The 24,246-nt window shown below is 38.3% G+C and overlaps 5 protein-coding genes across 10 annotated transcripts; 3 read left to right on the top strand and 2 right to left on the bottom strand.

Annotated features, from left to right (window-relative positions):
* Positions 1–82: 82 nt before the first annotated feature.
* Positions 83–12,699, bottom strand: Plod (procollagen lysyl hydroxylase). 3 transcript variants are annotated; one of them, XM_029299591.2, is made up of 9 exons: positions 11,417–12,699; positions 7,502–7,733; positions 7,050–7,390; positions 6,513–6,966; positions 6,178–6,405; positions 1,682–2,003; positions 1,499–1,603; positions 1,090–1,236; positions 83–748 (listed from the first exon to the last, which is right to left on the bottom strand). In XM_029299591.2, the coding sequence occupies exons 1-9, from the start codon at positions 11,652–11,654 to the stop codon at positions 464–466; spliced, it is 2,352 nt and encodes a 783-aa protein (XP_029155424.2). In that variant the 5' UTR covers positions 11,655–12,699; the 3' UTR covers positions 83–463. The 3 variants fall into 3 exon arrangements, with proteins under 3 accessions (XP_029155424.2, XP_085335567.1, XP_085335565.1); XM_085479441.1 differs by lacking the exon at positions 1,090–1,236 and adding an exon at positions 1,275–1,421 and having other exon boundaries at positions 11,417–12,682; XM_085479439.1 differs by lacking the exons at positions 1,090–1,236; positions 11,417–12,699 and adding exons at positions 1,275–1,421; positions 10,429–10,577.
* Positions 2,092–3,740, top strand: LOC114928426 (immunoglobulin domain-containing protein oig-4). 3 transcript variants are annotated; one of them, XM_029299599.2, is made up of 4 exons: positions 2,092–2,398; positions 2,693–2,883; positions 2,971–3,120; positions 3,244–3,740. In XM_029299599.2, the coding sequence occupies exons 2-4, from the start codon at positions 2,698–2,700 to the stop codon at positions 3,400–3,402; spliced, it is 495 nt and encodes a 164-aa protein (XP_029155432.1). In that variant the 5' UTR covers positions 2,092–2,398; positions 2,693–2,697; the 3' UTR covers positions 3,403–3,740. The 3 variants fall into 3 exon arrangements, with proteins under 3 accessions (XP_029155432.1, XP_029155433.1, XP_029155431.1); XM_029299600.2 differs by lacking the exon at positions 2,092–2,398 and adding an exon at positions 2,421–2,599; XM_029299598.2 differs by lacking the exon at positions 2,092–2,398 and having other exon boundaries at positions 2,606–2,883.
* On the top strand, positions 4,364–6,176 carry LOC114928427 (immunoglobulin domain-containing protein oig-4). The gene is made up of 4 exons (XM_029299602.2): positions 4,364–4,875; positions 5,105–5,287; positions 5,386–5,535; positions 5,697–6,176. The coding sequence occupies exons 2-4, from the start codon at positions 5,111–5,113 to the stop codon at positions 5,853–5,855; spliced, it is 486 nt and encodes a 161-aa protein (XP_029155435.1). The 5' UTR covers positions 4,364–4,875; positions 5,105–5,110; the 3' UTR covers positions 5,856–6,176.
* Gbeta76C (guanine nucleotide-binding protein subunit beta-2) lies at positions 11,806–15,296 on the top strand. Its single transcript, XM_029299596.2, has 6 exons — positions 11,806–12,593; positions 12,707–12,852; positions 13,129–13,428; positions 13,530–13,731; positions 13,820–14,036; positions 14,174–15,296. Exons 1-6 carry the CDS (start codon positions 12,525–12,527, stop codon positions 14,278–14,280), a joined length of 1,041 nt encoding a protein of 346 aa, XP_029155429.1. The 5' UTR covers positions 11,806–12,524; the 3' UTR covers positions 14,281–15,296.
* Neurl4 (neuralized E3 ubiquitin protein ligase 4) lies at positions 14,760–22,650 on the bottom strand. Of its 2 annotated transcripts, XM_029299585.2 has the most exons (13): positions 22,358–22,649; positions 21,635–21,850; positions 21,107–21,553; positions 20,709–20,909; positions 20,403–20,628; positions 20,216–20,315; positions 19,954–20,130; positions 19,519–19,827; positions 19,230–19,423; positions 18,859–19,148; positions 16,295–18,783; positions 16,066–16,218; positions 14,760–15,754 (listed from the first exon to the last, which is right to left on the bottom strand). In XM_029299585.2, exons 1-13 carry the CDS (start codon positions 22,505–22,507, stop codon positions 15,559–15,561), a joined length of 5,148 nt encoding a protein of 1,715 aa, XP_029155418.2. In that variant the 5' UTR covers positions 22,508–22,649; the 3' UTR covers positions 14,760–15,558. The 2 variants fall into 2 exon arrangements, with proteins under 2 accessions (XP_029155418.2, XP_085335559.1); XM_085479433.1 differs by having other exon boundaries at positions 20,216–20,628; positions 22,358–22,650.
* Positions 22,651–24,246: the final 1,596 nt, after the last annotated feature.

Below are 24,246 nucleotides of genomic sequence, written 5' to 3' on the forward strand. Positions count from 1 at the left end.
TTTAAACCCTTCTCCTGTCTTGTGTCTAAAAATAGAAAATAAGAATTAATACAAATGATGATAAATATACTTATGCTCTCAATAACATTATTATAAACTTTATTATTGATTCGTATGGTTTGTAGCAAGTTTAAATATAATTATTGTAATTTTTTGCGTGTGTATATATATATATATGTTTTATTTTTGTACAAATTTACGATTGCTAACTATAAAAAACACGCTTGGACATACATTTACATTGAAGTACAAAAATAATACATTGATTAAGCAGTTTCTGTCATTTCTGTTAAATGCACTATTCAGTCCATGAGTGGCAATTGACATTTCTAGCTGACAACAATGAACATTGTTCATATAGAATTACAGTTCTTTTCGATAGCTCACGCTATCTTTCGTAATCTTTTCTTATATTTATAATACATTGGCAGTTGAATAATTTATAGATGCACGATGAGTTCCATCACGGATCCACGAAGGAGATCATAATGTAACGCGTGCCCGCGGTCACTCGCAGCCCTTCGTGATAGTGCGTCAATCTTCCGGGATGCATTAGCATCCAACCAGGCTTTGTGTCGGTGACGGAGCAATTGTACCGGATGAATCTGCAGCCGCCACCCTCGTAGTCCACACCTGCCTGATTCAGGGCGATGTTGATAGTATAAGTCGAGGAGTCGTGATGCGGCCGCAAAGATGGCTGCTCGTCCGGGCGATATCTTACGACGAAATTCATGAGCGACCGCGGTGGCTGTCAACATTAAATTAAAATGGCACAATCCGTTCGACCTAGACTAATCTACCGCGATAAATATAGCTTTTCTTTTCAAAAGCTTTGTTGACATCCCAAGTAGCAAACTGACCTCATTAGACAATAAAATGTCATAAAAATTAAAATGGCGTACGCTTGCTATCTAAGATAATTCTAAATATGATGCAGAAATATTCCAATTCCATCCGTTACGAAGTGGTACAACCAGACTACGAAAGCAGATCGTATAACCCGAAAGCTATGCGTTTACCCGAGTGCAATGCGAGATATCTGTGTGCGCGTTAAGAACACTTCCATATACCGGCATTTCAAAATCTTACGTAGTCCTCGTATCCTGTAAAGACATGCTGTTGCAAGGGACTGACGTAATCTTTGAGAAATTTCAACCAGGCGTCCTCGAGATCGACTTGGTTCATGTGAATATCGCGAGTCGGTACCGCTTCGTATCCGGACTCCAGTCGAGAATCCTAAAAAGAGAACCGATATATATATAAATGAATCTTACATCATGATAGTAGCCAGTGAAGACGAGCTCCTGCAACGGTTTAACGTATTCTTTCAAAAAATACAACCATTGTGGTTCGTATTGAACTTGATTCATGTGAATATCACGAGTAGGTACGTTTTCGTAGCCACCCGTCAAGCGTAGGTCCTGTCGAAAATTGTTATATACAGTATAAAGACTTTCAATTACATCATACGCTATAAATTAATGATTATATGACTTACATGATTAGTCCCGTCGGACCATTGTCCATAAGTCTCGACAATTCCAATAAGTTCACTAGTAAACTTGAGAGTAGAGATGGGGAACCAATAGACATCAGGACACGGCTGTAAACAGTAGGCTTGTATAAGTACAGGAAAATGACAAAAGTAGCAATTCTGAGAAATCATTAACGTAAAATGTACCTGTATTGGTTTTTTATCGGGATTGAAGTTCTCGCTGTAATTCGGATGAATATATCTCTTCTCCCAGTCTAGTTTATTGTCCATGATCTGGTACATTTCTGGATAAGTAAGCTGGATGTTGTAGGTATCGGGATTGACGAGATGGCCGAATTCGAGCCTGTTACTGACGTACATGAAGAGACCCCTCTGCCGGTTTCCGTGAGCGAAGGCCATTTCCGTATCCAGATCGGCATCCTCGTAGGTCGGTCGGGTCGCCTTGTTCGCTATAATGGTCGCATTGATCAAGTAGCAGTTACTGACAAACGGCACGTTCCACAGTCCCCTGAAACAGATGTGTATCAACGTGATTCGACGAACCGAGAGAGCGAGAGTCGAGAGACAACGGAAACGAGAGCGCGTGCAACGAGCGCAACAAGCAGACGTACTTGTGGACTTGAACGTCGCGTTTGTTTTTGCGGAGGTCATCGCTTAAGTGTTTTGTAAGGTGATGGTGGTAATTTCGTGGTAGCCACGATTGGCCGATGAACATACTTGGCAATGGGTTATGCATAATTATCCAATTGAGATTCATAACTCTTGTCACACCAGCGTGTGACTACGTGTGTCTGACGCGGGTTGTGTGATCCATTCGTATTTTAGGCGGTAGGGTCTAGCGGATCCGGTCTCCGTAATACGTTCTGCGTGTCAGGGATCAGCCGAGTCCTTCAAATTCTCCCGGTAAGAGTGCAGTAGAGCGTATGTCGCGTGAATTGCGTGAAACGCGCGCGGTTACATTATAGATTACCTTCATCATTATTGCCTCATCATCGAACTCTCACGCGCTCTCGCCAATAGATTTAATATAATATAATAGTATAATATAATAGAGTGACGGATTATGAGCCACGTATATATAATAGTGATAGACGACTTGGAAAGGTATATAAAGTGTCCGCGCGAACGAGTCCGTCTGCGTCGTTGGTCGTCCCGATCTCGTCAAAAGTCTCTCTCTCTCTCTATCTCTGGTTGTAGAACAAATGACGAGATGCCGGCTGTTCTATCTGTTCCTATTAACGGCCCTAATGATGATGACAGAAGCACAGAAGGGCGGCGGAGGTAGAGGAGGAAGAGGTCGCGGCCGAGGAAGAATATATGGTTCGCGGATGCCTATCCTGATACCTAATCGAAATCCTGCTAGCGCGCACTATTATGAAAACAAAGATGTGAGTTAATTCAACCGTGTGAGACGTGATAAATGGTGATAATTAGAAATCTAGTGATGAATCATGTGATAATCGAATTTTTCGCAGGGTGCCAAAATCGTCAAGGCGTCGCACTTTGAGCTGGATTATATGCTGGGCAGGAAGATCACGTTCTTCTGCGTGGCCACCGGTTTCCCTAGACCGGAAATCACTTGGTTGAAGGATGGGATCGAGCTGTACCATCACAAATTCTTCCAGGTAGGTCTCGATCTGCCGTTAAAGTTAAAGAGAGGAGACATTCACCGTCCTAAAAGAAATCCACACTAAATTAAAAGAATATTTATCACACGTGAGAATCGAGGGAATCGTTTAAATCGCCAGGTGCACGAGTGGCCGGTCGGCAACGACACGATAAAATCGAAAATGGAGATCGATCCTGCAACGCAGAAGGACGCGGGATACTACGAATGTCAGGCGGACAATCAGTATGCCGTTGATCGTCGGGGCTTCAGAACGGACTACGTCATGATCTCGTATTAAACGCGTCCGATCGTAGCTCCACATCTAGTGCACTAGAATGAATAATATTTTTTTTCAATCATAGCTGACAGATATTTGTTATATTAAGAAGAGATTTACTACTTGATAGATTTTTACCTGAGACAAAACAGACGCGTTATTAGCTACAGATGGAGAGATTGTGCGAGAAACGGGAGATCTCTTTTTGAGATTGTCTAAGTTGATCGAAAGTTCACACACTATACAATTGATAACAAAGCCCAAGCACTCTTTCTTCGCCCTTTTCTCTATCTATTCTACAACCTATAAATTAACGATGTAAAATTTATACAGCAAATATATAAATATGCATCGTGAAATATTTTGCACGACTGACTATAGCTTGTCTCTTTCTTTAATACGAGCAAAACAGATTCATTCAGATTCATTGTCAATGAGATGTGCGAAGAGATACGAATCCGGGAGGTTCCCCTCCCACAGATCTTATTTGTTAAAGCATGATTGAGTATTATAAAGGGTAGCGCGAGGAATATATATCGAAAATGGTTCATCATCACTGCGAATTTAACAAGGCAATTGTGTCGTGCCGCGAAAGTGTTATATGGAAGGGCATATTTCGCTGCGTTGCCATCGACGAACCGCAATCATCTACACAGCAAACATGAAATAAATAATTAGCACGGACATTACAAACGCGTTGGAAGTATGCTTATTTTTTTTACTGTAATTTCTTTTATTTTTTTCTGCGATTTTAATTTCTCTGTTATATACAGGATGCCCCAAAATTCGCGAATCACCTTTCTAGCAGATTCCTGAAATCATTCGGAGATAATTTTTCCTCAGCAAAAATGTCGAGATTTGATTAAATTGCCATCATGTATTTTTGTAATAATTATTAAGTCTTAAATCAAAATTCTATTAAAGCAAACTCTACATGAAATTAATTGAAGAATTTGATTTTGTTAATATTTCAATTCTACATGGTTTAATTTTCGAAAAACCTTCATTTTCTATCACTTATATCTCAAAAATTATTGGTGTCTCGCCATTTTTACTGAAGAAAAATCAACTCCAAATAATCTTAGGAATCTCCCATAAACAGATGATTCGCAAATTTCAAAATATCCTGCATAATACAATATATTCTCGTGAGTTTTAATTTCAATTGAACCGTGTCTTTCGCGTTGGACAATTAATATAAGAGAAAAAAATGCAAAAAAATAAAAATCGCAATTTCCAAATTGTAAACGTGAATCATCCGGAAGGAATAGATATGGTTGTTAAATTAATGGCTAAGCGGTCCGTAGATTTGATAGAAATTGATGGCGATCATGTAGTAGACCAAAGGAATAACCACTGCACTATAGCGAATAGACAGTTTATCTGCGTATAAGTCTGTAATAGATACGAGAGGACACTAGGGGAGTAATGAGTAGGTAGGTGACTGTCAGTTGCATCGGAGTTCCGTGTGATCGACGAACGTTGCTACATACGGTGAGTATCCTCATCACTCATTCGCTCCGATAAGTACGCTTGAATTGAGCAGGATTTCCAGCATTCACGTTTTACGCGCTATATAAATCTAGAATAATAAAACTTATTAATTGTAATTAATTTCGCTCGTTCCTCCGATTTGAAAATCAGTTAAATGAATAGTTTCGAATCTACAAGCTTCAAAAAAATTGTATGGAAAATATTAAGAATTTGATTCCGCTTTTATCAGATTATCATGTCACGTTCCATGCTGCTGCTGATCCTGCTGGGTATACTATTGCTCAATTGCCAAGAGACACTTGGTCGAAGAGGACGGACCAGAGGTAGAAGCAAGTCTCGCATGCAAATTGGATTGCCTATTACCGGAAAGTACCGTGATCCGGAAAGTGATCAGTATTACAACAATAACAACGTATGTTGAAGAAGAAGAGTGTCTAAGAAGAACCTCTTTATCATCCTATCTCTCTAATTGTAAAATTAAAATTATGGTTGAGACATTGATCCTTTTAGGGAGCCAAGATATTACTGGCGTCGCACTTCGATCTGGAATATGTTCTGGGACACAAAATAGCTTTCCTCTGCGTCGCTCGCGGTAATCCACGTCCGCACATCACGTGGTTCAAGGATGGCGCCGAGATTTACACGCATCACTATCTACATGTCAGTGTACATTTTCAATACATTAAAAATATTAATCTCTCGTTTGCGCTTAAAGATTCTTCTCGTTGGAAAAATGTTCAAGCATAAGCAAATTGACAATTGTCATAATCGATAAATTATGATATTTTATCGTTTCAATGATATATCTCTTTCGCTTGCAGATACATGAGTGGCAATTAGAAGGTGACAAAGTGAAATCGAAGCTCGAGATCGATCCTGCAACTCAGATGGACGCCGGGGTTTACGAGTGCACGGCGGACAATATGTACAGCATCGATCGAAGGTCTTTCAAGACTGACTTCTCCATCGCTTTCGATTAGTGCGAGAGATCCGAAACAATACGTAAACTAGGTAAAACACGTATAAATCCCAGGTAACGTGTAAAGTTTTTATAATAGACACTGAAATGGTAGATTCTAAGAAAATGGCTCAGATATGTATTGTTATTGTAACTTATACTGAGATGGAAAACTAAATCGTCATGATTAAAAATAAAACAAAAATTCTTATTAATCCCAGTCGCGAGAAACGCAGTCTTAGATAATCGCGATATCTTTTCTAGAATAAATTGCTTCCTTCTAAAGTAGAATTATGAGTCAATGCAATCATAGTCAATTGAAAATATAGAAGATTGATATATACCTTCGCTCATTTTTTATTATCTCCATGTAGTCGAAACTCCGTGCATAAAATCCGTCGTCCGTTATGGCGCCCCAAAAGTTGCTCCATGCCTTGTATGGTCGAATCATTAAGGGTGCGACGATTCCTCTTTGCTGCTCTACCAGTAACTTCAACGTGTGTTCATTGTCCAAGTGCGCGATCGCGTCGACTGACAGATACCCGGAACACTCCTTCAACAAGCAATGCTCCCTGTGAAATAGATTGTCCTTTAACATTCCTAATGTCATTCGTTCTAACATTAAATTGCGCTTTAATTCTTTAAGTAGATGTCGCAGAGTAGTATACTAGATGCTTACAGCGCTAATTTTCTCGCGTCAACCTCGCTGATTTCGTCACTCGGCAATATTTGTTTCGCACTCAGATATTCTCGGCCGTTTTTCTCGAAGAAGTCATAGACTACGTTCTCGTGATAGGGTACATTATTGTGAATAAACAGATGCAGTCTCGATTTTGGATAGGCTTGATGATAGATAGCTTGAAAGAATTCTTCCAAGAACGGCGTAGGATGTTCGATGAAAATGGCTATTAAAATAACCGGATACGTTCCCAGTATGGTTTTATCGAGTTCGATAGTTCCGTCCCAACAGGACAAACATCCCTCGTTCGGTGTCCAGGCACGGGCCAGATAATTGCCCAAGGAATTTAAGACCAACTTACTGAATCCGTTGCCATGAAGGATCAAGGGTACCGTGTTGTAAACGATGTTTTGAAGATAAGCCTCATCTCCTTTGAATCTGAGCTCCACGTCGGCTGTCAATATCGCGCGACAATAGTAATAATTAAATTATAATTAATATCCCTTCATTAAATAACAAATTCGCGCTTGCCCTTACCTACCGCACCATAGAGATTCTGAAATATCTCGGATTTGTGATCCAGCTTGATCTTGTGTCGCAGCCTAAGTTCATCCTGTAGATAGACAGTCGTGTAAAACAGCTGATCGTCCTCCTCGTCCTTGATGGTCGCCTTGTCTAGGATCTCGTACACGTCGGAGGCGTATCCGATGAAACCCCCAGAGTTCAGGTACCGTTTGCCTCTCGATACAGCCGGATAGTTAGCCGCCAAGGACTTATCCGGCCAGCAATACGCCTCTGCGGAGAATAAAACTCGAGCATCGGTATTCAGGAATCGCTCGACGATGGCAGACAAATCACCGAGAAATATTACGTCGTAACTGAAAGTATAAGAAATATGTATACGTATGTATATATATATATATACGTCTTCTGTAGTAAGTTAAAAATTCTAAAAATTATTTTTTTCGGCGGCATCACGATGTACCAACCTATCGGTGAACAAGATGATCTTCTTCTCATCGTTCCGATATTCTTCCAAGGCTTTTTTGAGAAGATTGATTTTATATCCACCGCCAGCATATTTCACGACGTTACCGCCTCTCCAAGGCTCGCCTAGCCCGAGAATCTTCAAGTTATCGCGAAATTTGTAGACCTCGACCGACCTCAGATATCTTTGGAAGCCATCCGTCTCGTTGGATGCAACGGTAAATACCAGGACATCTGAAATATAATAATTAGCTAAATTAGCGTAACGCGGAAGAAAGAAATAATAGTTGATGTACATTTACAATTAGTGCAATCGTATAGAATTTTTTACAACTGTCGTATTTTTTTAATAAAATTATCCTTCTTTAAAAAGAAGAATAAAGTGTCTCGTTGAAAAATAAAATTACAAAATTTAATTTTCGTCCAGAGGAAAAGACTCGGGGAGACCTAGTTGGAAAGCAGATCGTCCTTGTTTAACATCGGGGATCGCCTTGTTTAACAAAGCTATATGTCGAATCCGTCATTAAACTACCCAGCTGATGAACTCGTTAGCGTCGCGCATCGAGCTGGCGTATTGTGATGTCATCTCGAGAAGTAGCGCCCACGAGGACCGCAGCACGTACACCAGCTGCATTTCCACTCCGCTTATATTACTGAGCCGTCGAACACTCTTACGCAAGCTACTCTTGAGATATTCTTAGAACGACGATTTCGAACATCCATGGAAATTCGAGGAAGGGTTCCTTTAGGACGATTGAAGAATTATACATATGCCGAAACGTTATACATTTTGTTGAATAATTTACGAGAAAATTGTATAAAAAGTCTCGCAGAAATATGTGCATGCTATACAGGATGTTGAAGAAAAGGTAAAATATTTAGTATGCCTCAAAATAAGTTAAAAAGTCTGAACATGGATCTGCAAATGAGCCATTTTTGAGATATTTGCAATATTATAGATATTGCATAGACATGGAAGGCCATTTTATCTTCTTTAAGATATAGTAAAATATCAGCTGTTTTTTGCATAGATTATAATAAAAATAAAAATTTTTAATAAAAAATAAAAAAAATGAAAATAATATCTCAAAGACAGTTTATTTGCAGACCCATTTAAAGTTTATTAAAGACTCCACTTGTTTTGGACATACTGAATCCCCTTAAAATATTTTACCTTTTTTCATCCTGCCTAGTATTAATGATAAGATATATATATATATATTTAGTATTTATTTCGCAGGAATGTGATTTACGTTAATTTCCGAATTATAAAAAAGCAGAATCGTAGAATGAATCCAGAAATTTCGAGATCTCGTGTTTCCACTCGTGAGATGAGCAACAACGGAAATGAAATATGATAAGGACCACGCACTCGATCCAGTTACGTGCAGACTAAAAGAACAAAGTCATATGTATTAAATTAGTTCACGTTCCATAAACGAAACGATTATGTCACGCTGCGTTTTAGTTATGTCGTTCTCGATCATCGAGAATTGAATGATAAATTATTCTCTGACGCATAAATGCTATCCTTTATTTTTACCATATAAACAACGTCCCTGTTTATGTTGCTACGATAAAAATAAAGGATCGCGTTATATAATATATCATTTAAGCAATGATATGAAAGTTCGAAAGCACGCAAGACAGAAATATTCAACTTTAGATTATATGCCTCCCACAGATAGCCTTTGTGACCTCATCTTTAGCACATTCTTCGAATCTGCGTTTATCCGCGAAAAAATATTTTCAAAACATTCATCAGATTTCGATTAATCAGATGTACAAAACTATTGCAAAGTTTTTTCGCATACTTGAAATATTAATTACATATTATATAATATTGTTGCTCTAATTAAGAGAGCTAAAGATAAATAATATGTTTCAGGACTATTATTTATAGGTTTATTCAACACTTTTTTGGTTTAATTTAGTAAGGATAACGAGGTGTGTCTTGCAAACAAAATAATATATTATTTCAGACACGCATCTCGCCTCGAGGAAAAAAAAAGAGCTGAAACTTGTCACCCGAGCCGGGGTCGACAAACATCGACTTTCGCTGTTATTTTTTTCCACAAGAGAAGAAAAAATTAATTATATATTATTAAACTCTCTGCCGCAAATTTCGGTTTGCCGCATATCTTTCAGCAAAATCTCGATTGTGGCTAAAATAGGATTTCCTAAACCGGAAATTTTCTCATCAAGAAATCAACGTGCGTGGGTGTTAAGAATACATCTGGAGATTGATTGCAGAAGAATGAAAAAAAGAAAAGAAAATTAATGAATATTCTTTGATATTAAAAAATTACGACCTTTTTCATTCATAAATAATTTTAATTCGATAAAAAAATTTCTGAAATAATAAACTTTTAGAATTATGCATCTTGTTTTTATCTATATTTTAATAATTTAATTAAGAGTTTTAAGCGATTTGACTCTTATTGCCTGTTAGACACTTTAAAAATTTATATTAATAATTTAATATATTTTCAATTAAAAAAATATGTATATATATATATATATATATATATATATGTATTATAATGAATATAACTTTTCATCTAAGTGTTATACAATTATACGTAAACAATGCATTTTTTAATATATGTAATCTCCTCTTAGTTCTAATATATCTTTTATATATATATATATATATGTATAAATATCATTTTGTCCAGAAAAAAATGCATAAAATATATGATAAAGACTAAGAAGAAGATTTAATAATGAATCACCTAAATGTTATGTTATCAATATTCAAATACACGCCTTTTCATTCAGACGTCTTATACAAAACTCGTCTTTCAGACTTCTGCATTATTGCGGCTGTTTGAAAAAATAACCAAGGCTGACATTTCTCTCTTTCTCTCTCTCTCCCTTTTTTGTATCGATCTCGTTGTTCTCCGAAAGGGCGATCGCGATGACATACCGTTAGCGTCAGCTGCTGGTGCCTCGCTGACCACGTGGTACGTCAGGAAGATGCAGCACCACGCTACGCAGCGTCCGATCGTCGTCCCTTTGTCGCCAAACATCGCTCTGTCTCTCTTTCTCTCACCGACTGACAGAATAACCCGGGATCCCGCTGATCCGCACCGCTCCTCGGTGACGAGCGTCCGCGTTCGTCGCTTAGCGCCGACTGCGCACCGCGAGCGCGGAAACTGACGGAAGCCATCGCCCAGAGCCGTAATCAGGAATTACGGTACCCCGTACGTAGTTTAGCGTTTTTACGGCGGGAATGTAGGAATTGTATGCAATGGCACTTCTATATATATATATATAAAAATCTGGGGAAACATCTAGAACTTCGGCGAAATCCTAAGCGACTTGTGATTAATCTCCATCATTTCAGATGATCCCTAATGAAAAGTTAAAGAAAGTCAGGAATACCATGGGAATCACGAAGTATAGTCGTTACTTTTGTTATGGCGGCCACAATTTATCGACTTTCTTACGCAGTCGATAAAATAAAACATTTCATGCCGAAAATCTTATTGCAAAAACAATTAAATATGTATTATAAATTACGTAATTTAAATAATAAATATAAAAAAGTTAAATATATCAAAATATAAACAGTGGAATTTTTCATGTATAAAAAATATATCAAACAAGCAAAATTATCTTATTTTTATACTTAATTGATAAAATAAAATATATATTTAATTAGAGATACAATTAATTTAATTAAAAATATAATTGAAATTTGATAAAATAACTTTTAATTTTATTTGATGAAATGAAATATATTTTTATATTGTAATATGTGTATAATAAAAATGTAATATTTATATTACATAATATGTAATACATATTTATATTTATTACATATATAAAATAGAATTTTCTACATAGCAGATATTTTGAAAATATTAACTTTTAAATGCAATTAATGAAACATGCTGAGATAATTAAAGTACCTGTTGCATCAAAATTCGACATGCAAGATTCCTTCGTAGGTCTGTATCGCTCGATGACACATAAATCATTATCCGAGGTATTGTCCTGACACCGAAGATCATTCGAAGACACGTAAACGTCATGATTTAACTTCAACTTGCAGACTCCTTCATCGTTTCTTGCCGCAAGATGATTTCCTTGATACAGTAGCAAAATAATCGACAACGTCAATCTTCTTGTGACACTTGGCATTTTCATATGTTATCAAAATTGTTATCAGTTCAATTGTAATGCCAGAATTACACAATATCGCAACGTTCTATATATAGCTTTATTTAAGCACTGATTATGAGAACTGGAATTGTCATTTTACTGTACTATTTCACGATAATTGTTTGATTTACCACGTTTGTCTTTCAATTCGATTGATATATCTACAACATAAATTTATATTATCTTTTCGAATATATTACGATTAAGAAATATGCGTTTATCCGGCGCCAATTGCTGTCCGATGAATCACATCGATATCATAAATTCTGGCATTTATAGGAGAAAGTGGGAAACTCGAAAGCGAAACGGTCGACAGTTTTTGTGGTCGAAAAGAACGGCTGGTCGTGTCGACAATTTGTTCCTGGATGAACATGTCATCATCGGCCCGTGACGTTTTGTAATGAACATTCCAGTCTAATCTGGCCTGTAAAGAATATGCATAATTTACGTTATAACACCAAATACTATCTCTTAATTAACTATCTTCTTTTCTTTCTCTTTCAATAAGATATATCTGCATTTTATACAATTTTTTTTGTACCTGCTTCATCCTGCGCTTTGAGAAATATTTGTGTACTTTTAAAAAATAAAATATGCATATTTTCTCTCCGAAAAGTGTCACTATGTATGTAGATAATTAAATTATGTGAACGAGTCGAACTAATGCCCAACAAATCGAATTAACCGACGACTTAATACAATTACTGGGGCAGTAGGGTAGATGATCATGAGGCTTCTTCTGTGTTGTGGAAAATCGTATTTTGCCAGTTTTCGCATGTCAGTGGTGTAGTTTAGTTTCCTTTTGCTTCTACGTACGTTGGTCGAAAATCGCGTCGCATACACAAACCGGTAAAAATGGGCAAAGAGGATGCAGAAACTATAGCTCTGAAGAAAGAGTTGGAGGCTCTCATTGACAAGTGCAAGGTTTAAACATTTTATAATGTTATATCCTGTCTATGCGATTATAATTTTTAATATGCATAAACGATAGTTTGTTCTTATTTGTCTTATCCCTGTCTTATTACTTACTCCATTAGGAAGAGCAAAAAAAGCAGCAGGACGCGACATTGGAACAAGCATGTAATGGAGTAGCAGATGCTCCGAGAGTTAAACTGTCGACTAAGAAGTTGCTGAAGGGACATATCAATAAAGTTAACTCGGTGCACTACAGTGGCGATAATCGGTTAGTTCTGGTCAGCTTTCAAGTACCTTAGACGACCTATAATTTGCATATAATTTGCATATAATGTGATATTTTACTTTTTAAAATATATTTTCTATTACATAAAACATGAAATTATAATACAATTTCTCGAATTTCATTGCCTATTATATAAATCGTCTAAAGCAGATTTCATGAATCTTCAATAAAGAATTTATCGTACCTTGAAAATATTTTACAGTCGTCAATACTGAGAGAATCGATGATCTAAACTGATCTACGCTTTCGCACGTGTAGGCACTGCGTGACCGGTTCGTTGGATGGAAAGTTGATCATCTGGGATTCATGGAGTGGAAATAAGGTGCAGGTCATCCCATTACGTTCAGCCTGGGTGATGTCGGTGGCTTTCGCGCAATCCGGCAACTTTGTCGCGTGTGGCGGTATGGATAACATGTGCACTGTCTACGATGTGAACAATCGGGACGCTACGGGATCCGCCAAGATCGTGAGGGAGTTGCTGGGTTACGAGGGATTCCTGTCGTCTTGCAGATTCCTGGACGATAAGAAGCTCATTACCGGATCCGGCGACATGAAAATGTATCTGATTAAGTAACGTTGAGATGAAAGATAGATAGGCAAATTATACTTCATGTATAGTTGTGGCAAATGGCAAAAATTGACCTGGTGTATACCTGTAGATGCATATGGGATCTCGAAGCCAACAAGAAGACAACGGATTTCGAGGCGCATGCGGGCGACGTGGTGAGCATCAGCTTGTCTCCCGATGGCAACACTTATGTCACCGGCTCGGTCGACAAAACTTGTAAACTGTGGGATCTACGAGAGGAGAAAGCCAAGCAGACGTTCTTCGGTCATGAGGCCGACGTCAATTCCGTCTGCGTGAGTACTTTCAAGATATTTCAGCAGATCATACGTTGCGAATTTATTAGGTTCATTCTTTATTCTTGACGTTTTGTTCATTCATCAGTATCATCCTTCCGGCCAAGGTTTCGTAACAGCGTCCGAGGACAAGACGGCGAGACTGTGGGACTTCAGATCCGATCAGCAGTTAGCCACCTTCAAGCCGCCGAGCTCGAATCCCGGATTTACGTCGTGCGGCTTGTCTCTAAGCGGCAGGTTCATATTTTGCGGCAGCGACGACAATTCTATTCACATATGGGATACATTGAAGAACCAACACAATGGTGAGTCTATGGATTCGTGTCTCGTGCTGAAAAACTGTATTTTTAGAATGCAAAATGATAATAAAATATATGTATCATGAGATCGATGTCGTTGTATTATTTTTGTCAACGTTAAAAATGCTTGTTCTTATTTCAAGGTGTTTTGTCGGGCCACGAGAACAGAGTGACGTCGCTGAGCGTCGCTGGCAACGGGATGGCGGTGGCAAGTTGCTCTTGGGATCAGTACGTTCGAATTTGGGTGTGAAACGTAGCATGCGATTTACGTGACTACACGTAGAAGTGATCGACGAGAAGACATCGGACGAAGTATATTAGCAAAAATATATTGATGCTAAAAGCCGATCGATTCTTGCACGACACCTGCACAGCGACCCTTGTTCAATTATTAAGCTCTTATTGCCATAAGCTGCTGCATTTAGTTTACAATCAAGTCATAATCAATATCTCGATCAACGTTAAACTGCGTTTGCAACCTTCAGCCATCATTAAACTCTAAGTGTTACAAAATGTATATACATTTCTTCGTCGAGATATTGATTCTGGGTCCAATATACATGAAATAAATTTCCATTTCATGAACAATTGTATATTAATATTATTTTTTCTTGTCAGCAGTGTAGCTTACGAACGTATAATTGTGCGTGAGCGATATCGAATAAATTCTAAAATAAATTTTCTTGCCGTAAAAATGGAGATATATCTAATTAATTCGTAAGCCACACGTTTGGTTGTGGCAATGCGAGATGCACCTGCATTGTTTATTTCTACAACATGGACATATTACACGGTTCGTTTTTCTTTTCTATCGATGCTGCAGAAGAGTGCGTTAAAAAAATCGTATCGCGCGTGTGTTTTGAGATTTACTTACTAATGCAATACAATTAGGGATTTGGTATATCGATTAGGCGTGAAGCATGGGCGTCAAAAATACTTGTGTTCTCTTCGGCGATTCTAATCGTCACCAGCGTAATATCATATACGTACTTCATTTACGCTATTTGATCTCGTGAGCATCAACCTAGGCCAGTCTAGCGACAAATATATGGGACGCGCGTGTTAAAACATTTAAAACTTAAGGTAAGGTCTTTTATGGTGCATCACAAAATTTCCAGCTATCGTTAGCTATCCGTGGCGAATCTCTTCCTAGTTGAAGCTCGAGGATTCTACATATTAAGTATATTCTATGTATAAATAAACGAGAACGTAAACTCTATTACAATTATATCTGTACTGTACACAATAAACGTTGAAAAGAGATGATCTAGAGAATTTGGATTAATTTCTACCATGTGAATCATGATGACACAATTCTTAAATGGCTGAACGCGCACGAGGATAACTTACGCGGTGTCTAACATAAATATGTACGCGCGATTTCGACGGAATTGAAACATCGATCACGAAACTGTCTCTCAACATGGTCGGCATATCGTATGTATGTATGTATGTACAATCACTCACGGTCCGTAGATCGACGTAATGACACTTGAGTCCGTGAAACACTTTCAGAAACAGACACGGATTAGAATCCGTCCAGATGAACGAGCAGCGCGACAATCACAGTGGCTCCGGCTTCTTTGGTGGCCCATTTGCTGGATTCGCAATGCAACTCGGTGCTATCTTTGTCGCCGGGACTGATCGTATACGAGCCGGGTCTTACTAGCAATTGGAACGCAGTTGACGCGTTCAGTTTTTTATTCGATTGCGTATCGATATACCTGCATGTGAAAAAAAATTGACAAAGTTAAATCAGATTTTAGTAGAGGACCTCGCACCAAATACGTAGGATTTTGACTTTCAGTGAAATTGACTGGTTTTTTTTCATATGTTGTAGCTTATGACTTGCTGAACAAAAGCTGTAACTAAAAGCTAAGTTTTTCATACTTGACTGGCTGCAAATCAGTAACTGTCTATTACTTTTGTTTAACAACATATGAAAAAAACAGCCAATTCGACAGCTAAAATATGTATTTGATGCGAGGTCCTAAAAGAGTGAATATTTTTTTATATAAGATAAGAAGCTACTTACGGATACTTTCTAGTAAATTCATCGGACGCAGCGTACTTGATGCTGGGCGAGAATGAAACTTGCGGATTTTGTTCCTCGCTTTTTGTACCCGCTGTCAAGTTGCTCACGTCTAATTGCTCTTTGGTCATAAGCTCTCCTCTATCTAGAATCAATCTATATACACGCCAGACATAAGTTAACATGATAAATAATATATGATCAAAAAGAGAAAAATGTCAAATCTCATTACCTTATCGCATCTAGTCGTATACCGTAAAACGCAACGTGCCATTTGTCCGTTGTGCTCTGTGGCATCTGATTAGCGTTGATGCTTTGCTTCAACGGGAACCTGGTCCAGCCGACTGGTATCGCGAATTCCGCAGGCGGTTCGCCCTTCTTGCAGATCGCGTTATCGTCGTCCACCTTGTAACACGCACTGCAGTAGCACACTATCTCGTCGGCGGAGAAGAATTCGTCTGGCAGAACAAGTGACTTCTTCAGCTGTATGCATGCCTTCAGATACTCGCATTTCCTCGACGACGTGACGATGGTAGAGCCGAGTGGAGTGGACGGTAACGATGACGGTATCAGGGGAATCGAGGACGCGTCCCGCGTCTGGTTGATCGCGTTCTGGCTCGGAAGTATGTTCCCGTTGAAAATCGAGTTGTCGCGCATCATCGACGCGGCGTTGTCCCGATTCGCGTAGGATCGCGGCTCATGGAAGCCAGAACAAACGTTGTTGGGAAGATCCGACAAATTGTTCTGCTGCGCGCTGCTATTGACTTGACTATTGGACGCTATGCTTTCGTTAATCGCATTGTTCGCGTTCGTCGCTGTGATCGCCGCGTTCAGGCTGGTCATGTTGCTGGCGCTCGCGACCATACCTTTCTGTATGTTAATGTTAGTCGCGTTATTTATCTCAACGTTTGTACATTCGTTTCTGATGCTTAAGCTGACGAGCGTGCGATTCTCCGTCGAGTCGAGATTAGACTCGCTTGAGTTGTTCTCAGCTTGGTTGTTCAACGACGTTTGTCCGGCGTTATCCAGGTACGCTCTGTTCTTGGCACTTCGCACCAACTCGTTACTCAACTCTGAACACGAGTCCGAATTATTGCTGTCAACGCTCGACGCAGCTTTGCTGGCTAGGCTATTGTTTGCCAGATTCGTGCTGTCGAAAGATGAATACTCGGCTTCGAGATTGCCATCCCTGGTACTCGAACCACATTGACTCGGTACACTGGGAGACGTCGAGGACGGTGAGAGGTCTGAAGAAGTAGTCGCCATTGCATTCTCCTTCTCGTGTCGCTCTAGGTCTGCTTTCTCGCGCGAATTTTCCACGTCTTCCGCTTCTACACTCGTGCATTCAATAGGGGCCACGAGCGCATTGTCGATGGCGACGTTTGTGTAAGTGGATTCCTCGTTGACGCCCGCGATGGACACCTGCTCGCACTGACCGTACAGATCGATCACGGCGAAGACATATGGCGGCAAATCGGTCGCGGCCACACCCTGATCAATGCCGTTGATGAACAGATGCAATCGAATGTCTTCGTCGATCAGTAGACCCACGATAGAGTTGCATTGAAGATTTTCCAAGCCGGCGCCGTACTTCGTCTTCACCCTCATGCCGTTGTGAAATATCCAATCGCTACAAATGATCCACGAGTGTTTTTTAAAGCCCAGCGCCGTCAACGGAAAGCTCGTCTGCTTCTCCGGCGTTATGCAAGAAACGCCGCAAAGGATATTCGATACCCAACGTTCGTTTAACTTCTCTATCTTCACTTGGAATGGTTTGCCCTTTATTAATGGACGACTGGACATTACTACACCTTGATTGTAACTGGCCACTCGCCTAGCGATCGTCTTTGTTTCCAGCTGAATGTTCCTACCATGATTTTCGTGGAATTCATAGCTCCAATCCCCGTCGCCAGCTGTTAAGCCAACGACAGCGGATTGCGTTGGTGTAAGTGTCGCCTCGTTCATCAATTTTCCCTCGGACACGTCGATAGATGTATCCATTCCCGTGTCATTTCTTGGCGGCATCGGGTCCAGCAAGAGTTCCAACGAATCTTGCAGTCTCAGACTGGCGTTGGGAGATATCGCGGGATTTTGTTGTTTGCTGCTAGTGATGTTCACGGCCACAGTGCTGCCGAAGAGCTCGATCACCGCATACACCATCTCCGGAACGTCAGACGCCGCCACACCCATATCCTCGCCGTTCATGTAGAACTTGAGGTTGCCTTCGGGTGTACGTTTCACGCCGATTTTGTCGTTCACTCGCAACCAATCCAGACTCGTGCAGTAATTCGAGGTGAGTGCAAAACCCATATGTCTCACTTCGTTACCCGTCAGATACCAAGCGTCGCTGGGTATGGACGTCATACCGGGCACAAGATTCATCGAAGTCAACCAGTTTCCCGTTTCGTTACTCAGGACGCCTATCCTCAGACAACCGCTCCATTCACGCGCTACTTCCTGAATCGCGATTTCGAAAAGCTCGTTATTTTCCAACGGCGTGTCACTCAACAGTACGGCATTATTGTACTCCCTGCATCTAGTTGCCACCGTCCTATCACTATTCAGTTGTATGTTTAGTCCGACTGATTCGTGAAACTTGTGTAGAATCTCCGTTTGCACCTGAGGTTGGATCACCGAAGTAGGTTGTTGACTAATACTGTTCTCCGATGGTAAATATTGCTGTGTCAGAGGATCCCTGCGTTCAGGCAACACAATCGTCACCTGAAATAAATCACTTTGAATTAATTACATTGAAAAAAACGTGCGATTATTATTATATAGCATCATTCGTTATACCTGAGCGCATTGCCCATAAAGATCGATTACTGGATAAACGTTCGACGGGAGACCCGTACAAGCGGGACCTTGATCTATTCCGTCCAAATAATAATGCAAGGAAGAGTCCGAACACCGCATCATTCCGATCCGATTGCCCTCGATCAATTTGTCTAAATCGCAAGAGTAATTATTGCGCAATGTAACGCCATCGCGCATTACCGTCGATCCCGAGAGCATCCACGTGTCGTGATCGATATCCGTCATCGTAGATGGGAATTCCAATTCATCAGGTCTTATCACAGTAACACCTGTAATTTTATATCGAGAAATTGTATGCAATAGCATTTCATTATTATATTTGACAGATATACAATTGGGATAGTAATTACCTGCTTCTATAGCACCGGACCATCTGGCGACCATTTTATCTATTGTCACTTCGAACATTTCACCGTCACGTAACGCGCGATTCGCAATTACAATGGCTTCGTTGAATTCACCCAGAGCTCGCGGTCTGGATGCCGTTAAACCGTTATTCGTGATTCTCGCATTTTTACCATGTACGTGATGAAACCTCAGATCGCTGTCAACAGATTCGCACAATTCGCACATCACATATTCAACGATACAATATCAATAAATCGATAACGTCTCTCAAATTCTATGGGATAATCGCACCTGTACAACGTTGTATTGCTAAAACTGGAATTATTCGTGGTCGGACTATAAAAGTCCACGTTATCAACTATGGTAGCTTGGGCAGCCTGTCCATAGAGATCGATCACCCCGTAGACTCTTTCGGGTACATTCATTGCAGCCACACCTTGATCGGCGCCGTTCACGTAAAAGTGCAGGGTCGAGTTGTCCTTTCTCATCACGCCCACACGATCACCGATCTGCAGACGGTCCAGATTTTGACCGTATTGATCTATCATCGTAGTACCGTTGTGCATCACGCCGTTGCCCGTCATCATCCACGTGCCGGATCTGCAAGCGATATGAGCCACCTTCGAGCAATAACATAAGCGGGTAAACAACTTACCGCGCACTTTACAGTTCTTCTAGTGATTGATTGTAAGATTGCTTAGAACCGATGCGCCCGATCTTACCTACCTGACATTCGTCATAGTAAAGGGAAACTCTAGCTCCGTTGGGGAATGCGTGGTGACTCCTATTTCGATAGAACCGGCCCATTTTGTAACGATTTTGTCTAATCGGACTTCAAACAGTTCATTGGGCTTCAGCGGTCTCGAAGTTAATACCACACCGTTATTGAAATCATCTATGGCGCTGAAAAAAATATTTATATATATTGTTAGAAGAAATCAGATGTCGTAGAAAGAAGGTAGGATAATAAATATATTCTTTCACTTACTTAGGTCTATGTGCTGTACGTCCGTTGTTGATTACATCGGCATGTGTGCCACAACAAGGATGAAACATTAGTCTATCGGGCAATTCCTCTTCTCCAGCTTCTGCAAAATTCAGTATATCATATACTATATAGTTAACAACACATTTCATTTCTACAGAAACTTGATATCTGTATATCATATTATTACCTTCGCTTTCCAGACCTTGTAACTGTAATGTGTTTCTCCTTGTCACCAGATTTTGCTCTTCCCTTTCGTCGCGATCAACTATGGTTACTTTTACAGTCATTCCATAAAGATCTATTACACCCCATACACCTGTTGGTACTTTGGCAGCGATACCTTGGTCCAGACCATTTATTAAATAATGAAGATCTCCATTACTCTGTCTAATCATTCCCACACGGTCTCCTTCCTAAAAAATAATACACAATAAATTGCAAACAAAAATACAAAATATAGATTTAGCTTTATAAATCTGGCTTTAAATCTTACCCTTAATTCGTCCAAGTTAAACTCTCCGTATTCCCGTTGTGTACCTTTGCCGTTTGTCAAAATACCACAGCCGGACATCATCGTCGTGCCGGAACGCATATTGGTCATTGTTGCCGGAAATTCTAGTGCTGTAGGACTGTGGGTTGTAACGCCGACTTCTATGCTTCCCGACCACTTGTAAACTAGCCTATCTATTCGTATCTATAAGCAATAGTTTTGCAATGTATAACATAAATAAACAATTATAAATAATTCTGACATAATTCTGATAATAAAATCTGATAAATATAATTCTGATATAAAATTATGATTGCAAGAAAGTCAGTAAATTAAATTGCTATTGCAATTTACAAGAAAATTCTTCAATAATAATTTTACATGCATCGCTGGATACTTACTTCAAATAATTCATTATCCCGCAGTGGCCTATGTGTCATTACAACACCATTGTTAAACTCATCGAGTGGTCTCCGCCTCTCGGCAGTTCTGGCATTATTGGACAGCTTCACTAACGTTCCGACTCTCTCATGAAACTTCAATCTATCTTCCCTTATTGCGGCAGGGGTAGGATTTTTCGGTAAATTAACATTTACATTAACATTTAAATTAACATTTAAGTTAGCGACTAGATTTGTTGTTGAGGAACTGGAGGTTTCACCCATAACGTAATCATTGTTAATCTCGACTTCGTCTTTTGGCATGTTACACAAAGTAGCAAGTCTGGGATTAGCTATGCTGACTTGTACACAATCACCGTACATATCTACAACAGCAAAAATACGCTCCGGAATGTTGCTGACAGCGATGCCTTGTGAAATACCATTGACGTAGAATATCAGTTCATGCTGCAATTGCAAATAGAAAATTATTATTAATTATTATCTTTAAAGTATTATTAAATCATAAATTAATGAATTAGAAATTACATTGGATGTTCGCATTACTCCTACAGTATTGCTCTCCTCCAGATCATTAAGATCCGTTCCATATAAATCGACAATTCGATCTCCATCGTGAACTATGCCGCAGCCGGTCATAATCCAAGATCCATGACGTAGATTTATGGCACAGGATGGTATGTCCAATGTCTCTGGATCGCATTCTGTCACACCAATTTCTATACTGCCACTCCATGATATCATCTGTATACAAGATATATATTTTATTATTTTATTATACTATTAATGAATATATGATATTTTCAAGATTATATGATAAATTAAGCCATTCAACATCCAAACATTAGATTGTTTAGTTGGCCTATTTTTTTCTCAGGTTAATTGTTTAAATTTATGCCAACTTAACATTAAATATTTTTATATATATTAGTTTTTGCAAACTTAATAAACAGATGAACGAATTTTCATAAAATACATGTTTATTAATGTGTGTGTTATCATATATCTCTAAAAAAAATCAAAGCTGCGAAGACACTCGATGAAAGAAAAATGCAGGATGTTTCTACCTATAGACAAACACAAAACACTGCACCACGTGTACACACAAGACATTTCGTAGTCCGTAATAATTCGACAAAATTGACAGCGCACTGTTACTAGGATGCACGTAACGATGTAACTCGAGGGGAAGGAATCGTATTCCATGTGTATACATGTGCGTGTATGTGTGAAACGCGCGCGCGCGTGTACCTTCTTGTCGATGGTGACTTCGAACACCTCGTCATCCTGGAGCGGCTCGGCACTGAACACCAGACCGTAATTGTACTCGGAGAAGTTGCGGGTAGCGGTGCAATTGTTGTTGCTGAGGGTGACACGTTGGCCGCATTGCCGATGGAACATGTCGGACCCCAAATCTCACCGTGTCGCGTCGCGCCGTCGTACCCCACGAACACGAACACGAACCCGAACCCCGCAGTCGGTCGACGAACGTAACAGCGCGCCGCCGCGAGGCGACGTGTATCGCTGTCCTTCTCGCACGACTCGCCACTCGGCGGATCCGCAGTCCCACATGTTCTGCTCAGATACAAATGAGAGGATCGCGTGTCGATGAATGTAATTGTAAATGAAAATGTAAAGATAAATGAAAAATGTCATAAAAGATATACAAAATAAAATATATAAATATATATATAAAATGTAAATGTAATAATAATTATAAATGTGTTTATGTATATAAATATATAAAAGCCCGTCATAATTTAGGGCTGGAATGTTTAAATGGAAAAAAGATGAAAGAAAGAGGAAGAAAATGAAAATATGTATATATATATATACATTTTATAAATGCGAGAGTGGAAGCAAATTTCTCAACCGCGAGCACAAATTCTATTTACGTTTCCTTTTACATTAAATGATATATATGTATAAATATATAAAATGGTTTTATTCGGTCTTTATTAATCTCAGCTTTCTTACCATCTATCTTTTTCCATTCTTCTCTTGTGAATTGGGAATATTTATTTTTAAATGCGGAGTAATTTGCCCGCATGCATGCAATTGGATCAATTATGCAATATACAATATTTTCCACCGTAAAAACGCTATCGAAGCGTCATCTAAGAAACAATTTAGGAAATAATTCAGTTGATAATTCAGTTAATAATATTTCCAACGGATGATAATTATTCAGATAAGTTGTAAATATATTTTGTTAATAAAAAAATATGTAATATTTTTAATTACAATTAATCGTGCAAAAAAGTGATTAGAAAAAATGATAAAAAGAGAATAATTATTTTTATATTTTTCTCTATAAAATAATATAAATAATTATATATAATATATAATAATATTATATATTGTATTATATATATTATAATATATATTATAATATATATTATAATATATATTATATACTAATAATAATAATTTACATATATAAATATTATATATATATATATATATATATATATATATATATATATATATATATATAACTATATATTATTTTATAGGGAAAAATATGAAAATAATTATTCTTTTTTTATCATTTTTTGCATTTATTATATATAACATATAATAATATATTTATATAAAAAATTTCTAATATAAAGAATGTTTATGAGAACTTAAATTATGTTAAAAATAGACGTGTATTAATTTTGAAGATTTTACATCTAAAATTCCATGAAGAAGAAAGCAGAAGATAAAAAAATTTTAAATTAAAATATTGCAAAGAAAATGCACGTTTCTCTTATTTTCTCTCTCTTTCTCTCTCATATTTATATTTTTTATAATTTTTAATAATTGATAAAAATTTCTAAAATATATTACAAAAATTAAATATTTTGGCACGAGTCTAAAACCCTAATAAATTAATATATTTCATATTTATCATATATAAATTGATATGATATTAGTTTTTATTATTATTGAAGTTTTTATATTTCTAATCTAATATAAAATATATTTATGATAAAAATACATATAATACATAACAGCAAAAGAAGAGTGTAAGAAAATGTATTTTGTGACTTACTGTCAAATATAATTTAATTTGTGTAATCTTATTCAATTTAAAGAGATATAAACAATTAGTTGTTTTCTTCTGGAAGGAACACTTCTTTTATAAATTAAAA

This window comes from Nylanderia fulva, unplaced genomic scaffold (assembly GCF_048542155.1).
Source record: "Nylanderia fulva isolate GAGA-0341 unplaced genomic scaffold, ASM4854215v1 Scaffold1, whole genome shotgun sequence".
NCBI classification, from domain to species: Eukaryota; Metazoa; Arthropoda; class Insecta; order Hymenoptera; family Formicidae; genus Nylanderia; species Nylanderia fulva.

What these genes read in the sequence shown, in the direction of transcription:
- LOC114928426 (XM_029299599.2), top strand. Translation starts at nt 2,698, where the DNA reads ATGACGAGATGCCGGCTGTTCTATCTGTTCCTATTAACGGCCCTAATG. An exon ending in ACTATTATGAAAACAAAGAT is followed by an intron (nt 2,884 to 2,970) that starts GTGAGTTAATTC and finishes AATTTTTCGCAG; the next exon opens with GGTGCCAAAATCGTCAAGGC. An exon ending in ACCATCACAAATTCTTCCAG is followed by an intron (nt 3,121 to 3,243) that starts GTAGGTCTCGAT and finishes TTAAATCGCCAG; the next exon opens with GTGCACGAGTGGCCGGTCGG.
- LOC114928427 (XM_029299602.2), top strand. Translation starts at nt 5,111, where the DNA reads ATGTCACGTTCCATGCTGCTGCTGATCCTGCTGGGTATACTATTGCTC. An exon ending in AGTATTACAACAATAACAAC is followed by an intron (nt 5,288 to 5,385) that starts GTATGTTGAAGA and finishes TGATCCTTTTAG; the next exon opens with GGAGCCAAGATATTACTGGC. An exon ending in ACACGCATCACTATCTACAT is followed by an intron (nt 5,536 to 5,696) that starts GTCAGTGTACAT and finishes TTTCGCTTGCAG; the next exon opens with ATACATGAGTGGCAATTAGA.
- Plod (XM_029299591.2), bottom strand. Translation starts at nt 11,654, where the DNA reads ATGAAAATGCCAAGTGTCACAAGAAGATTGACGTTGTCGATTATTTTG. An exon ending in GTCGAATTTTGATGCAACAG is followed by an intron (nt 7,734 to 11,416) that starts GTACTTTAATTA and finishes ATTATATTTCAG; the next exon opens with ATGTCCTGGTATTTACCGTT. An exon ending in GACGCGAGAAAATTAGCGCT is followed by an intron (nt 6,406 to 6,512) that starts GTAAGCATCTAG and finishes TCTATTTCACAG; the next exon opens with GGAGCATTGCTTGTTGAAGG.
- Gbeta76C (XM_029299596.2), top strand. Translation starts at nt 12,525, where the DNA reads ATGGGCAAAGAGGATGCAGAAACTATAGCTCTGAAGAAAGAGTTGGAG. An exon ending in CTCTCATTGACAAGTGCAAG is followed by an intron (nt 12,594 to 12,706) that starts GTTTAAACATTT and finishes TTACTCCATTAG; the next exon opens with GAAGAGCAAAAAAAGCAGCA. An exon ending in CACTACAGTGGCGATAATCG is followed by an intron (nt 12,853 to 13,128) that starts GTTAGTTCTGGT and finishes TCGCACGTGTAG; the next exon opens with GCACTGCGTGACCGGTTCGT.
- Neurl4 (XM_085479433.1), bottom strand. Translation starts at nt 22,507, where the DNA reads ATGTTCCATCGGCAATGCGGCCAACGTGTCACCCTCAGCAACAACAAT. An exon ending in TTTATGGGCAATGCGCTCAG is followed by an intron (nt 18,784 to 18,858) that starts GTATAACGAATG and finishes GATTTATTTCAG; the next exon opens with GTGACGATTGTGTTGCCTGA. An exon ending in ATACGACTAGATGCGATAAG is followed by an intron (nt 16,219 to 16,294) that starts GTAATGAGATTT and finishes GCGTGTATATAG; the next exon opens with ATTGATTCTAGATAGAGGAG.